The sequence below is a fragment of the Salvia miltiorrhiza genome, chromosome 4, assembly GCF_028751815.1.
Source record: "Salvia miltiorrhiza cultivar Shanhuang (shh) chromosome 4, IMPLAD_Smil_shh, whole genome shotgun sequence".
Classification (NCBI taxonomy): Eukaryota; Viridiplantae; Streptophyta; class Magnoliopsida; order Lamiales; family Lamiaceae; genus Salvia; species Salvia miltiorrhiza.
Window position 1 is genome coordinate 51,428,194 of NC_080390.1, and position 13,481 is coordinate 51,441,674.

At 31.6% G+C, this 13,481-nt stretch overlaps 1 protein-coding gene and 1 non-coding gene across 4 annotated transcripts; both read right to left on the bottom strand.

The window, feature by feature from the left end:
* Positions 1-6,413: 6,413 nt before the first annotated feature.
* LOC131020394 (2-hydroxy-palmitic acid dioxygenase MPO1) lies at positions 6,414-9,893 on the bottom strand. 3 transcript variants are annotated; one of them, XM_057949166.1, is made up of 6 exons: positions 9,558-9,878; positions 9,275-9,484; positions 8,810-9,187; positions 6,934-6,996; positions 6,793-6,864; positions 6,414-6,681 (listed from the first exon to the last, which is right to left on the bottom strand). In XM_057949166.1, exons 3-6 carry the CDS (start codon positions 9,146-9,148, stop codon positions 6,565-6,567), a joined length of 591 nt encoding a protein of 196 aa, XP_057805149.1. In that variant the 5' UTR covers positions 9,149-9,187; positions 9,275-9,484; positions 9,558-9,878; the 3' UTR covers positions 6,414-6,564. The 3 variants fall into 3 exon arrangements, with proteins under 3 accessions (XP_057805149.1, XP_057805147.1, XP_057805148.1); XM_057949164.1 differs by lacking the exon at positions 9,275-9,484 and having other exon boundaries at positions 9,558-9,893; XM_057949165.1 differs by lacking the exon at positions 9,275-9,484 and having other exon boundaries at positions 8,810-9,203; positions 9,558-9,889.
* A 1,057-nt stretch (positions 9,894-10,950) lies between these two features.
* On the bottom strand, positions 10,951-11,024 carry TRNAI-AAU (transfer RNA isoleucine (anticodon AAU)). Its single transcript has one exon. It is a non-coding gene; the product is annotated as a tRNA-Ile (tRNA).
* Between the last annotated feature and the right edge of the window lie 2,457 nt (positions 11,025-13,481).

Here is a 13,481-nt window from a genome sequence, read left to right on the forward strand (position 1 = left end):
TATCGACAATAACATACTGCATCGAGTATAGTGATAACAAATCAATTTTTAGGTATATCATTGAAGATGCATGTATATTGCTACAATTCTATTAATCGATCTTATTGAAGTGGGACTTATCTTTTTATAGGTTAGGCGTAGGAAATTTTGACTGGTCTCACTTGCTACATTGAAGAGGAAACCAAAAAATGTGCAGTAGATTCTCTGCATAAGTATAGTGACTAAATTTATTCGCTAATATGTGCATGCACAATACACATAAATGATAAACTAAGTTAACTAACTCTGTGAATTAAATCCAATTAATATTATACAAACGAACACATGAAATATAGATATAATTTTAACTCAATCGCTATGAACTCAAGATAAAAACTTCATTAACATAAACAGATCTTTCACAAAATAAGGACTTACATTTTTAGCTAAATATATTCAATGAGTAAGCGTGTGACATATGCTAGGTACGATCATATCAATTATATTAACATATAAATGGGGTTTTCATTTTGCTAAGTCAAAAATCCAAATCAGCAACTTATCGGAAAAATTGACACTGCCGCCAGGTTTAATCAAAAAAATAAATCTTTCACAGCCTAATGCGTGTAATAATTGGCCACTACTCACACTTAACCTAACCACAGAATTAAAGCCAATTAACCAAAGGGTTGACCATAAATTATTGGATTAAGCCAAACAAAGTGGGCCCTGTTTCTTTTGTTCCAGCATGTACCACGAAAAGCGACACCTCCACGTGGCGTCGTGCGATTCGCTGAGAAGCCGGAAACTATGGTGAATTCATGCTAGAATTAGGCATTGGTCAACATGTAAGAAATTCTTCGGCGTTCGATTCGGTTTGGGAGTATCATATCTTTTTTTTTAACTCAATTTTGATTAGTATATTGCATTATTGACTATTTTATATTTATGCCTAACTTTGGGTAACAAACTTTGTAATAATCTTTTCATTCTTTCATGTATGTTGTCAATTTATGTGACCAATAATTATAGGGCATAGGTATATATAGTACTATACGTGGCTTATTGATCGAGTATATTAGATTAGAACAAGGCCCCCCCTTTTTTTGTTTTTATTTAATCTGTGTGGATGATACAAAACCACCTTTTGTAGCAAATACGTATATTCCTTTAACAAAAAATTTGACCTAACCTGGGCAGGGGCGGAGCCAGACTTTCGTTCCAGGGGGTCCAATTTTTTTTTTAATAAAAATAATAATTAAATTTAAAAAATAATAAATTAATTAAAATAAATTAAAAATAAATAATAATCATTAACACAATTATAAATATCTTTTAAATTACAAAAATACATTTCGTTCATACAAAACAACTTCAAAAAATCAAGATGGATAAAACTTGGGATTTTGGCAAATAAAATCATGAACTATTTCGAATTACCAATTTTAATGTGACGAATTAAATAATCATCTTTTCAATTTTTGCAATTTTGTCCCTTGCAATTTTTTCTGATCATCGGATTGTTGTCTTGGAATTTTTGTGGATTAATTCTCCACGTAATATTCATGTTACGAAGATAATTTGCAATAAAATTACTAAATATTGAAAATTACGGTGCAAATACAGGATACATCCCTTGCTTATTTAAAGAATTTTTTAATTAAATTGTCTGAAACAGCGTCGTTTAGACCTCACAAAAATTGTAAGAAGATAAAATCATATTTTATTTTTTTTAATACTAAAATTACTAAAATATACCTACTATTTTTTAAAATTCCAAGGGGGCCCAGTGACCCCCCTGCCCCACCCCTAGCTCCGCCCCTGAACCTGGGTATAAATAAATTAAGATTTATGCCATTGTCATTTGCCTACTATCAATTTAAGGAATTTTATAATTGTCGTAGTATCCATATCCAGGTGTCGGGTTTGTATATGGATTATATGCTTTATATTATTTTGTTTGTGGTTATACGCAAGATAATATGTTGAAGGCACTTTAGTACATAACATATGTAATAATTGCATTATATTACATTTTAAATATATTAGAAGAATATTAGAACACACTGATGCTTTATGCATGTGCTACATACATTCACAGATTTCTGAGGTAATTAAACTCGATTATATTTTTCTAATATATTGAAATATTTTCTCTCATAAATTGCCGATGCATGAGATTTTTAAAATTGATTATCGTTATTATAGATATATATAGTCCTTATAAATGTAATACATAGAAAACTCTATTTAGGATTAATAATTTTGAAAAAAATAAAAGGACAGATTATCATATGGTTAAAAATTGCACACGTTTGTACACCACTTCTTCAAGCGCGCATTCATTTTTCATTGATTTGATTTTATAATAGGTGTTTCCGGGGTACTTGGCTTTTAGGCTGGCTCCTGATGCGTCTGGCGTTTTTCTGTTTCAGATTCTCTGGCTGTTGGCTTCTCTGTGGTTTTTGTTCTTCTTGTTTGGATTTTCTGTTTAGGGGTCTGGGGCCGGTTTTCCTAGAGGCGATGGTTCGGTTGGAGCCTCTGAGGTTTACCTTTTCGCCGCCGCCCGTCTTGTTCTTTGATGTTTTTCGTTTGTTTTTGTTTGTTCGTTTGAGTTTTCTTTTCTGAGGCTCTTCTCTTAGTTTGCGCCTGTGCTCTCAAGGGTTTCGAATTATTTTTTTCAATAAAATTTTTATTTCACCAGATTTTATAATAGGTGTGATGCTATAATATATACACGACTTTCATCAAAATTGAATTATTAATACAATTGTACGTGGTGGAGATTTACTATATATAATATATTAATAGTTAATTATTAAACTTTAAACCTTTTTTGTTTGATAATATATACAAATATAGATATAAATTATTAAGGTTAATACCATATGACTCATAATTCTAAATTTAAATTAATATTTTCTTAAATTGTATGAATTGTTGAGATAATAATAATAATAACAATAATAATAATAATAATAATAATAATAATAATAATAATAATAATAATAATAATAATAATAATAATAATAGTTGTATAACATAAATTAAAATTATAGTCTAAATTTCAATTAACGAAATAATAAAAATAATATTAAATACGCAAGTAGGTAAGAATGTTAAGAATAAGAGATGAGTACCTAGGAAAACTTGAGGAATAAGAATATTGGAAAGCAAAATGCATTAATTTTTTTTTGAAAGATTGCACTATTTTCAAGATTTTTATTACTTTATGTGAGTGGTGTTATTTAGTCACATTATGGCCAACCATAAATTAACCAAATTGAATTTTCAGAAGAAAAAAAAATTTAACCAAATTGAAAAATAATTGATTCATTATTTTTTTTATCAAAATAAAAAAGGGTTGAACTAGTTAATTTTTAGTGTTATGTACACATTGTAGTTTTTTGTTTTTGTTTTTGTTTTTATAATTTTTTTATTTATAATAATGAAAAAATAAAAATAAATTATAAAAATAAAAAATAGCTATAATGTGTACTACAAAATAATAAAACTAGCTAAATCCTTTTTCATTTTCAACCAAAATCTTTAAATGAAGAATCTAGTTTTTTATAATTTTATTAGTTTATAGCCGGCTACAATATCATGCATATCTTTATTGCTTTCTCTATTTCATAAAAATTCAACTACACACAATAATACTAGATTTTAGAATCAGATTAATCTCTTATGCCGGAATCCGTAGACACAAATAGGGCCGAAGATGTGATGACAATTGACAACACTATTGGAAGCAATTTGGAGGGATAATATTATCTCTCCTTTGAAGTGAAAATAAGGAAAGAAAAATGATAAACATTTGTTTTGTATAAAATGTGGAAAAAGAAATATTATTCTTCATTTTCTCATAATAAATTTATTCATCAAAATAAACGCACCCTAATAGTTAATTAAATGTTCACATAGGCTGCTGCCCAGCTTCTCACCGCACTCTACGTACTCCATTTATATTAATTTCCCATTATAGCAAGGTAAATAATGAAAATGATTACTATTATTTTTTGTCTAATTCTCTCTCTCCCTCTCTCTCTCTCTCTCTCTGAGGCGCACGCACGCACACTAACGTGGTTGAAATTAATTGTCGACTTTTTGGGACGAAGCACAATAAATTAAACTTCTTTCTCTCAAAAAAAAAAAAAAATACAATAAATTAAGCCTTGGTATTTCAAGTTTTATTATGATGTTGACAAATCTCAATTGCCAATAGTTTTCACGAATACGTTTGAAAGCTCTTGTTACAACCCTAGCTAGCCTAGTATCCTATCAACCCTATATATATATATATGCGTGAGTGTAGTTATATGTTGCTTTCATTTGTACCCACTTCTTTTGAACTTGGATTCAGAAAAATGGTGGTGGAAAATTTTCAAGATTTCAGATTGAATTTAAGTTTGTGCTTGATTTTGGAGTAAGTCGGTTTTAATATTCGACTTATGCAAAATTTTACGTTAAAATGTAATTGAACGTACACGTACACATTGGATAAAGTCTCATTGAAAATTATTCGACTTGTTGTAATTATAAACAAAAGGCTAAAAATTGTGCTGGAATTGTCAAGTCTTATAGGATGTGTTAGGATTGCAAAACAATGCAAGTTGTTTGCTAGCTTTGGTTAGTATTAGCCTATTAGGTATAATTACTAGTAAAAGACTATAATACATATGCAGGTGTAGTAATAGCCTACTAATAGATTCGCCATGCTACAACTATTAAACTTTGAAATCAACGCTTCACGCTATATATTTATCGGTCAGGGTTAAATTTATTTAACAATGAATTACCAGCGTCGAGGAGCTTAGCTCAAACGGCAAAATCGAAACACTAAAGAATGTCTTTTTCAATTGATCATTGGTTCAAGCTAATTGAAATTGTAAACACATCAGTGTATCTTAGCTGATATCATACTTTCACATAATTAACTATAGTATATCGTATATGAGTTTGAGTTTAAATTTAATTACAAAAATTTGTCTAACAAATTTTAACACATCAACAATCTGAGTTGAAACTAGCTCATGCAATGGGAGTGATTCTACCTCTCAAAATTACCCAAGATAGTTGGACATTTGATAGTGAAAACTAGCTAGCTATCACCATAGCATTTATGGAATAACTATAAATATAAAGTACAGAACTGTTCTATTTTTTATTGCGATTTTTAAACATACTATACACATATGGCTATGGTTTTGGCATCATGTTAAAGAATTCAATGTGGCGATAAAATATTTAGATAGAATTTTAAAGTTTTTAGTTGACTAATTGGTCAGGTAACTGTTGCATGATGTCATGACTAAACAACCACTTTATTTAATTTATACACGCATCATTAAGGCCAAACTTCTAAATTGATTCAATCGTTTCTTCAGAATTTTCAGTCGCAATGTCTAATTTCAAAAGCCGCATAAAATGGATAAAATATTATCAACTTTGTTTCATTTTTCCGTTTTTTGAAGCTTTCTTCATTCTTAATTTGGTGAGTTTATATTAAATTAGAAAATCTGTTAGAACCCTCGAAATAGACATAAATGAGTTTATTTTAGTCGTAGCAAATCAGATTTCCCCACGACGTACAGTTTTTCATTTTAAAAATCTTTGATCATAAATAATTACTTTAGTATTGAGTATCAGTCTTCAACTGCTACAAAGATAGAAAATGGGAAGTTGACTGATCGAATAATACTGTCAAACGAAAAAAATAGTCAAATTTTAACTATTGAGTACATGCTGCAATTAATAATTTCAATTTCATATTTTCCATACTTACGGCTAGATTCTTGATTTTTATTTTATTTTTCTCTTCAAAGTGAGTTATTGGTGGGAAATTGAAGTTTGGAATTAAGAAATCATGACATTGGGGAACTCGTTTAACGATAATTTTGAAGTTATTAAGCCAATATGCAGTTAGTGCTGGGATCAATGTGACCAATTCAATTCTCTTTAAATCTTCTGTGAGATCGATTCTGTATTTCAAAGGAGGACAAAAGGAACCCTTGAACGAGTTTTATTGTTGATTTTGTTATTTTGGAACCATTGTATGTAATTATACTAGTAATTTAATTAACTCGATGAAAATTATAAACATATAATGATTATATTATTTTTCTTATAGAAGTATTACTAAAAGCAAGCATGTTAATTAATTAGTAAAAAATAGATACAGGTGGTTAAATCATTGCTGAAAATATTTCCTTCTTGTCCAAATGTGTAGTACTCTGGTTCATCCTATATACTCCCTCTGTCCCACTTCAATAGGCTCATTTTTATTTTTAGATAAAAAAGTTGTACTACTTAATTGGTGTGGACCACACTACCACTTTCCTACTGAAAAGTAAATTTTCTTAATCTTCGTGCCCAAAAGAAGTGAGCCTATTGGAGTGGGACGGAGGGAGTATTTCTGAATAACAATCAAATTTTTGAACATTGATTTTTGAACTTGAATGACCAAATGTAATAGAGGTACAACAGATCAAATTATTGGGCGTGTCTGACATACATAGTTTGATCACATTTTCAGTAAGTGAGCATATAAATATAAATAAGGTTGGAGCAAGTAAATCAAAATTAAGAAATTTTCTTATTTTTCGATTCCTTCCAAGCCTTGATTTCGGCATCAACTTTGGCTTGGACTCTGAAGTGAAAACCTGGGGTAGGCTCGTAGTCGAATGCATACTGCAAAGCCTATAACCATTCAAACGATAAACCGTCATAAAAATTATTTTTAAAAAAATGAAAATTGAAAGGTTTAGGCAAATGAGAGATTGTTGGGTGGTGATAGATATTGATATATACCTCTAGCAGTACAAAGAATGGTGCCATGAGGAATGCTTGAGCGAGGTTGTCCAACAGCGCAGGTGCTCGTTTCTGCAAAGCGCGTGCCATATTACTATCTCAACTCAAGACACTAAAGCACGACAATTCATCTCAACTCACCTCAAACACGCCATGCCCTATGAACTGTCCAGTCCAGCAGATTAACTGAGATGCCAGAACCACCTGCTCAAATGATGCAAGATTCAGCAAGAAACTCCACCCCCATACACATTATGAGCATCTCCAATTCCACAAGAGTCGTTACTCTACCAAATTCTATATATTTTAGTATCTCTTGTTTCTAAACCCTAATATAGCTCGGCATTTCCTAAACCTCTTATAACATGCAGTCAGCATATGCAGCATCTGGGAAAGAAAATAGCGCGATTAAGGGAAGAAATCACCGGAAAAGGCAAGGCATGAGTGAATTGCCGGAGCTGGTTTTATAGAAGCACAAATATAGAAACACTTTAATTTAGCAAGACGAGAGCAAGGAAGAGGTGGAGGAGATGGATAAGACTCAGAAGACATCTCCAGCAATTGCACGATTTTTTTTGCTACGGACTTAAAAACAGTTAGGTCTAAGGTAAAATGTGCTACCTTGGGTTCCTACAGTTGTAATATCTTTAAACAACTGAGCGAACATCTTGAAGAGTTTTCATAAAACCAACGAGACAGGTCCCATTAGTAAAGTAGTTTGCATGGGACCAAGAAAGGGGAGCTGGAAAAATCCATGAAAGAAACATAAAAAACATTGATGAAAGATATTTACAGTCAAGATCATGACACTGAACCTGCCGATTTCTGTTTGTACCACTCATTATTCTTTTCCTACTGAATATATGATAGCCAGAAACAGCAGTAATGTGTTTGAGAATCACTCTTGATATTTCACATCTAGAGGCACATCAGTTGGTAAGTAGTGCTAACGAGTAAAAAAAGAAAAACAGTTGTGCAGGACACACTTCGATAAACTAGAAAAGGTAAAATTATGGATAAAAGGATTTTTAAACTAAAATTTTCACCCCTAGCTATATGACTAAAAACGCTACCAATCTGGCCCCCACAATCACGCGACCAAAAATGCCTATTGCACGCCATCTTCCACAGGTATCATTGCTATGAAACCCCTTCAACAAACTTAGGAAATGATCAGGGAGATGAACTCAGGTAATATACTTGTTTATAAAATGCAATAATGACAAGTCAACAAACTGACTAACTAAATCATTCAGATTCATGACATGAAAACCAGAGAAGTAATAGTGATTGCAGATCCTATTTGGTTCAGCATCATACTTAGGACTCTGCATACAGAAGTACATAAACACAACTGGATGAAATGCTATTATAGCTATAAAAAACTCGGGTCTCTTACGGGGCGTTTACTTTGAATGATAGGATGGATAGATAAAAATAATCCAAGCTTATCTACCATTAACTTTGATGGATTGATTAATTTTGGACTTGTTTGACCATCTTATCCTTCAAATACTTAATTCTATGTTTATCAATCTATCCTATCACTAAAAGTAAATGCCCCCTTAGAGGTGTCACTTAACACTAAACACTGCCAGATACGGACATTAGTAATCTTTTGTTTAAGCAGATTAAGTACTAGACCTAAAGAAGTCATCAAAACTTGTCCAAAATGGCTCATATTGAAAAGCCAATAATGATACTTACCGAGCTTGCACAATGAATTAACCAGAGTATATTATCAAGAAGAAACTGACAAAGTTTGAAAGCACGAATTTAGACCAATAGCACAAAAGACCAAATTAAGAGCCAATTAGCAACACCAATTGAGATAACTCAAGTCTGCATTTTTCTCTTTCAACTATCTTGAATCAAACTCCATATATCATCTCCATTCAAAGAAAATCCCTAATCCCTTTCTCAATAACTTCCACATGCATAACTCTAACTCTAACATAAATCAATTCGAACAAATAACACCATCCAAGAAACAAGACACCAAATTGGAGGAAATTACCTTCCAACCCAAAGAGAAGCCGAGGCGAAGACCGAGAGCACTGCTTCCAGCCCAACACAAGAAGCACAACAAGGCAGCTAAAGAACCTGCTTTTTTGTCCAAACTCAAATAATACAGAGCATAAATCACAGTGAGCAAGAAGCCGTAATTGAGGACCAAGAAACTCTGACCCAACAAATGAATCGGCGACTGAGTGAATAAAGGCGGGGAGAAATTCAAAAGAAGCAGTGCTGTAAACAAGATTGGCCAAACAAAGACCATGTGGAAAGCTATGTTTATGGGGTTGTTGTGATAAGCTCCATAGAAAGCAAACTGCTCCTCCAAATCAAACATGCCCATCTCCAAAGTTTGCTTCTTTCTCTCCTTTCTTGATTGTTCCTGCAATTAAGGAATTCTGATAAAAATTGAATACTGTGATGAATTTGGTAGGGAGTTGGGGAAGGGGAAATAAATCAGCAGAATTACACGAAAGTCTAAACAAGCGTCAAGCGGCTCTATAAATAGATTATCATTATCTGCTAATTTTTCATCTTTCCATTGTGCAATTTTAGATTTGTAACTCTTATGTCCTATTTTTTCGAAAAATCTTCTCTTTTTTTGTTGCAGAAAACTTGTGTTGGTTCGACGGCGTTGGCAGCAAATCGGTCGAGATGATGAAGTGAAGAGGAATAAACGCTGAAAAGGAAGAAGCTACTGTGAAGAAGAAACAACGTTTTTTTTTTATTTTTAGCTATATATATATTATTACCTGTTGCAGACGCAGGCGCCAAGGATTGAGAAGGGGGGACGAATCGGGGCCACAGGGGGCTGAGCGAAGGCGGCGACACGTGATGAGGGAGATTGGGAGATGAGGGGGTTGGGCAAGCCGACGACGACGGCAACACAGAGTGGCCGGAAACGTGAGAGAGAGAGAGAGGCGTTAATACTAGTTTGATTGGAATGCCGAATTGCCGATGTTATCTATGCTCTCTCTGCGTTATGCTATTTGATTTATTTTCAATTTTCCTTGGGAAATGCAGCTATCCAAGATGTTGAAGCTCTATGGTTCTGGTCAAACATTGCTTAAAGCTATCTATTACTGCGGTGCCTAGTTTTTCTGCAATTGAGATTTTATATTAATTTCGATAAATCTATTTAAATTAAATTGATCCAGATCAATGAGAATATAATAGTCACAATATTAAAAATCAAAATATATTTTACCTTAAATACCTCTAGTAAAAGTTTAACAATTTTTATACTATAATTTAAATTAAGTTCAAATTTTGAATTATATATATATATATATATCTATATTATAATTTTAAATAAATATTTTAATATATTTCTAAAAATAGAATGAAAAATATAGTATATTTTAATTCAAATGAATTATCATTAAAAAAAATAATATCCACTGAATGATTATTTTTAAAACAAATTTAATGATGAGTTATTATTCAATTAATATATATAAATATAAATAAAACAAGTTATGAAATGAAAAATATATAAAAGATAAGAATGTCGTTTTATATTGAAAATTAAATATTTATTGCATTTGATCAAATATCAAATTAATCCAAATAGCGTCACCCTGTTAATTTTTAGTGTTTCTGTTTATTGAAAATATCGGAGTAGAACTATCGTGACAGTTTGATACTTATTAAAGAGAGATGACAAGTTATGACTTCCACTTGAATATTTTGGACGTAAGGAATTATGAAAATGATGATGTATATAATTGCAAAATACACTAAATTTCATAAATTAATTTGCGAATGAAGACCTCATGCCGTGCGTAGCAAAGAAACTTCCCGCAAAAATTAACTAAGAGTATATGACTTTCCAAACAACAGTCGGAATTTAGCCATGAAATTGCAAATTCCTAAATGGGCTTCTTTGATGCCGAAAATTGAGTGGGCCGAGTAGCAGTAGTAGTAGTCCAATATTTACGCCCAATCCAAAATCAACTAAATCAAAAGCATTTCCTAAAATTCAATTTAAAGATGAAATTGCAAATTCCTAAATGGGCTTCTTAGATGCCAAAAATTGAGTGGGCCGAGTAGTAGTAGTAGTCCAATATTTACGCCCAATCCAAAATCGACTAAATCAAAAGCATTTCCTAAAATTCAATTTAAAGCTAAAAAGTTTTAAAAAAATGGCCCATGCAGGTTTCGAACCTGCGACCTTCGCGTTATTAGCACGACGCTCTAACCAACTGAGCTAATAGGCCAATTGATATATTTTTCCTATTTTTTATATTTGACTAGACAAATACTGATTTTAACAAAATAGTAAGAATATTCATTAATTAAATGTATTGTTTTTCTTCTGTTTCTTTTTAATTTAATGACACCATTTTCAGAAATTTTAGTCCGTGCTACACTACGTGCATCGCATTATTTATTCACATTATATTTCTACACATTTGAGCAAATTTTTATTCATTGTTGGTTGTAAAAGACTCAACAACACATTATATATATGTACTTTTATACAAATCTATGATTAATTAATAATCAAGCAGTGTAATTTATTTAGTTTAGTGTCTATGGGACCCTCTCCATATTTGAGATGCTGCAAATGAAATAATGAACGAAATCCAACTACACCAAACTCAAATACAAAATCTAAAAATGGCAATAGCAATGATTATAGATGATGCAGACAATTTTTTGCATTATCAATATTTGGCTCAGTACAGCGCACCAAAGAATGTCATGTTGCGGTGTTTCAATAAATGTTGTATGTGCATTGATTTATAAAATCAGCTGTTGTAATTCAAAATATAAAATGATTTGTTTAATTTTAAATTCTCTACTATTCAGCTACTATATATCTGAAAATTCATTCATTCTAATTTGTTCAAATATCTATTTTCAGGGAATACAAAGGGAAATAAACCATCTCAAAATGGAATTCAATTAACTGCTGAAAATGAAATTTTTAAAAATATATATATATATACATATATATATTTCCCCTCTAGTCATTAATTTGTCTTGTATTTTCTACCAACTCCTCATTATTCCACCTATGGTCAACAAAGAAATCACCAACTATAAAATAACCTCATCTAAACAATACTTCATACCCACTTATATAGAAGGGAAAAAAAAAAAATTACTGTGAAACTTGGTGCTATCATTTGCAACAGATGACTGAGATGAGCACTTCTTCAAGTGAAGTTATGCCACAAGTATGTACATATAAACTTTCTAATATCTAAATAATGTTTACTCTAACTCTTGTTTTTATTTTGCACGTGAAATGCTTGCCCGACATGAATCTACATGTCGTTTTAGATGAGTACATCCTAAATATTATATGTACTCATCTAAAACGACAGACATCGATTCATTTTCCTTGTCGATATCCCTTTATAATTTTCGTATAAGAATAATTAACATTAGTATATTTTATCCTATGTCTCCTTATCTGTGTTTTCCTGCAATCATGGAAATTGTTGAATTGTGAGTAAGAAATTTGAGTTTATTTGGACATAACATTGAATAATAGTAGCATTGTTTATTTTGTAGGGCGAGGGAGGCAGCTTTCCAAATTGGGTGGATTCGTTCTTAGGAAAAACATTTTTTGAGAAATGTGTGTGCCATGAGATGCAGAAGAATGAATTGAATAGGTATTGCATAAATTGTGATGCATCAATTTGCAGGTACTGTATCATAAGTGGGCATCACTACGACCACAATATTCTCACAATTTACAGACATGTGTACCAAAATGTTGTGCCTCTTAGCGAGATGGAGAATCATATTGACTGCGATAAAATTCAGGTAATAAAATTAGCTAATTTAATTAATTGTAAAAGGCAATATAATAATGTATATATATTGAAAGTAATTTCTTGTTGTGGTTCATAAAACAGACGCAAATGATTCAAAATATGTGTTTAATTACTGATATTTTTGTGACAAATAGTATCAAGTAAATGGCATCTTTTTTGATTAATTATATATTTGCAGCCTTATAAATGCAACAAGAAGTGGGTTGTGTCTCTGACTCCGCTGCCGCACAATGGGTCGGGTTCACTGATCGAAGGCGATGGAGCTTGTCATGTTTGCAAAAGAAAGCTCACTGATTCTGATCGATTTCGTTTTTGTTCTATTGCATGCAAGGTTCCAATTTCGTTTTATTAATTAATTAATTAATTTGCAAATAAGTGGGTTGTAATTAATTTTAATTGTGTAGGTTCAATCGGATTTAGGAAGGAGCAGTATGAATGTGATTGATTTAGGCCCAAGGGAAGAGGTTCACCGCAACCCCCGCAAGCGCTCTCGGAAAGGAGTGCCTCACAGAGCACCCGCTCTCTAAATTCAATCTGCTTCCAATATTATATGGTGACTGCAATGTCGCGTTTCTAAGCGAATTAAATATTTTTATTTGTGTCCCCTTCGTGTTATGTTACTTCTCTTTTGATAAAACTTGTTGAAATTAATAGACTTATATGACTTATCCTTTAATGTTTTACTCATCAAGTTGGTGTTGATTATTTCCATTGCTACTGCGAGTGTAGAGAGAATATTTTTCAAATTGACACATATTAAGAATAAATTGTGAAATATTATGAGAGATGATCTATTTTTAAATGATCATTTGGTCATTTGATTGAGAGAGATATTTTTTCAATTTTAATATTAAATATAATTCACATTTATGTTTATGTAATTAT

Excerpts from the sequence above, each read along its gene's own strand:
- LOC131020394 (XM_057949164.1), bottom strand. The coding sequence starts at position 9,148 with ATGGGCATGTTTGATTTGGAGGAGCAGTTTGCTTTCTATGGAGCTTAT. Across the intron at positions 6,997-8,809 it reads GCTTCTCTTTGGGTTGGAAG|GTGGTTCTGGCATCTCAGTT; the intron begins GTAATTTCCTCC and ends TCATTTGAGCAG. Across the intron at positions 6,865-6,933 it reads TAGGGCATGGCGTGTTTGAG|AAACGAGCACCTGCGCTGTT; the intron begins GTGAGTTGAGAT and ends CGCGCTTTGCAG.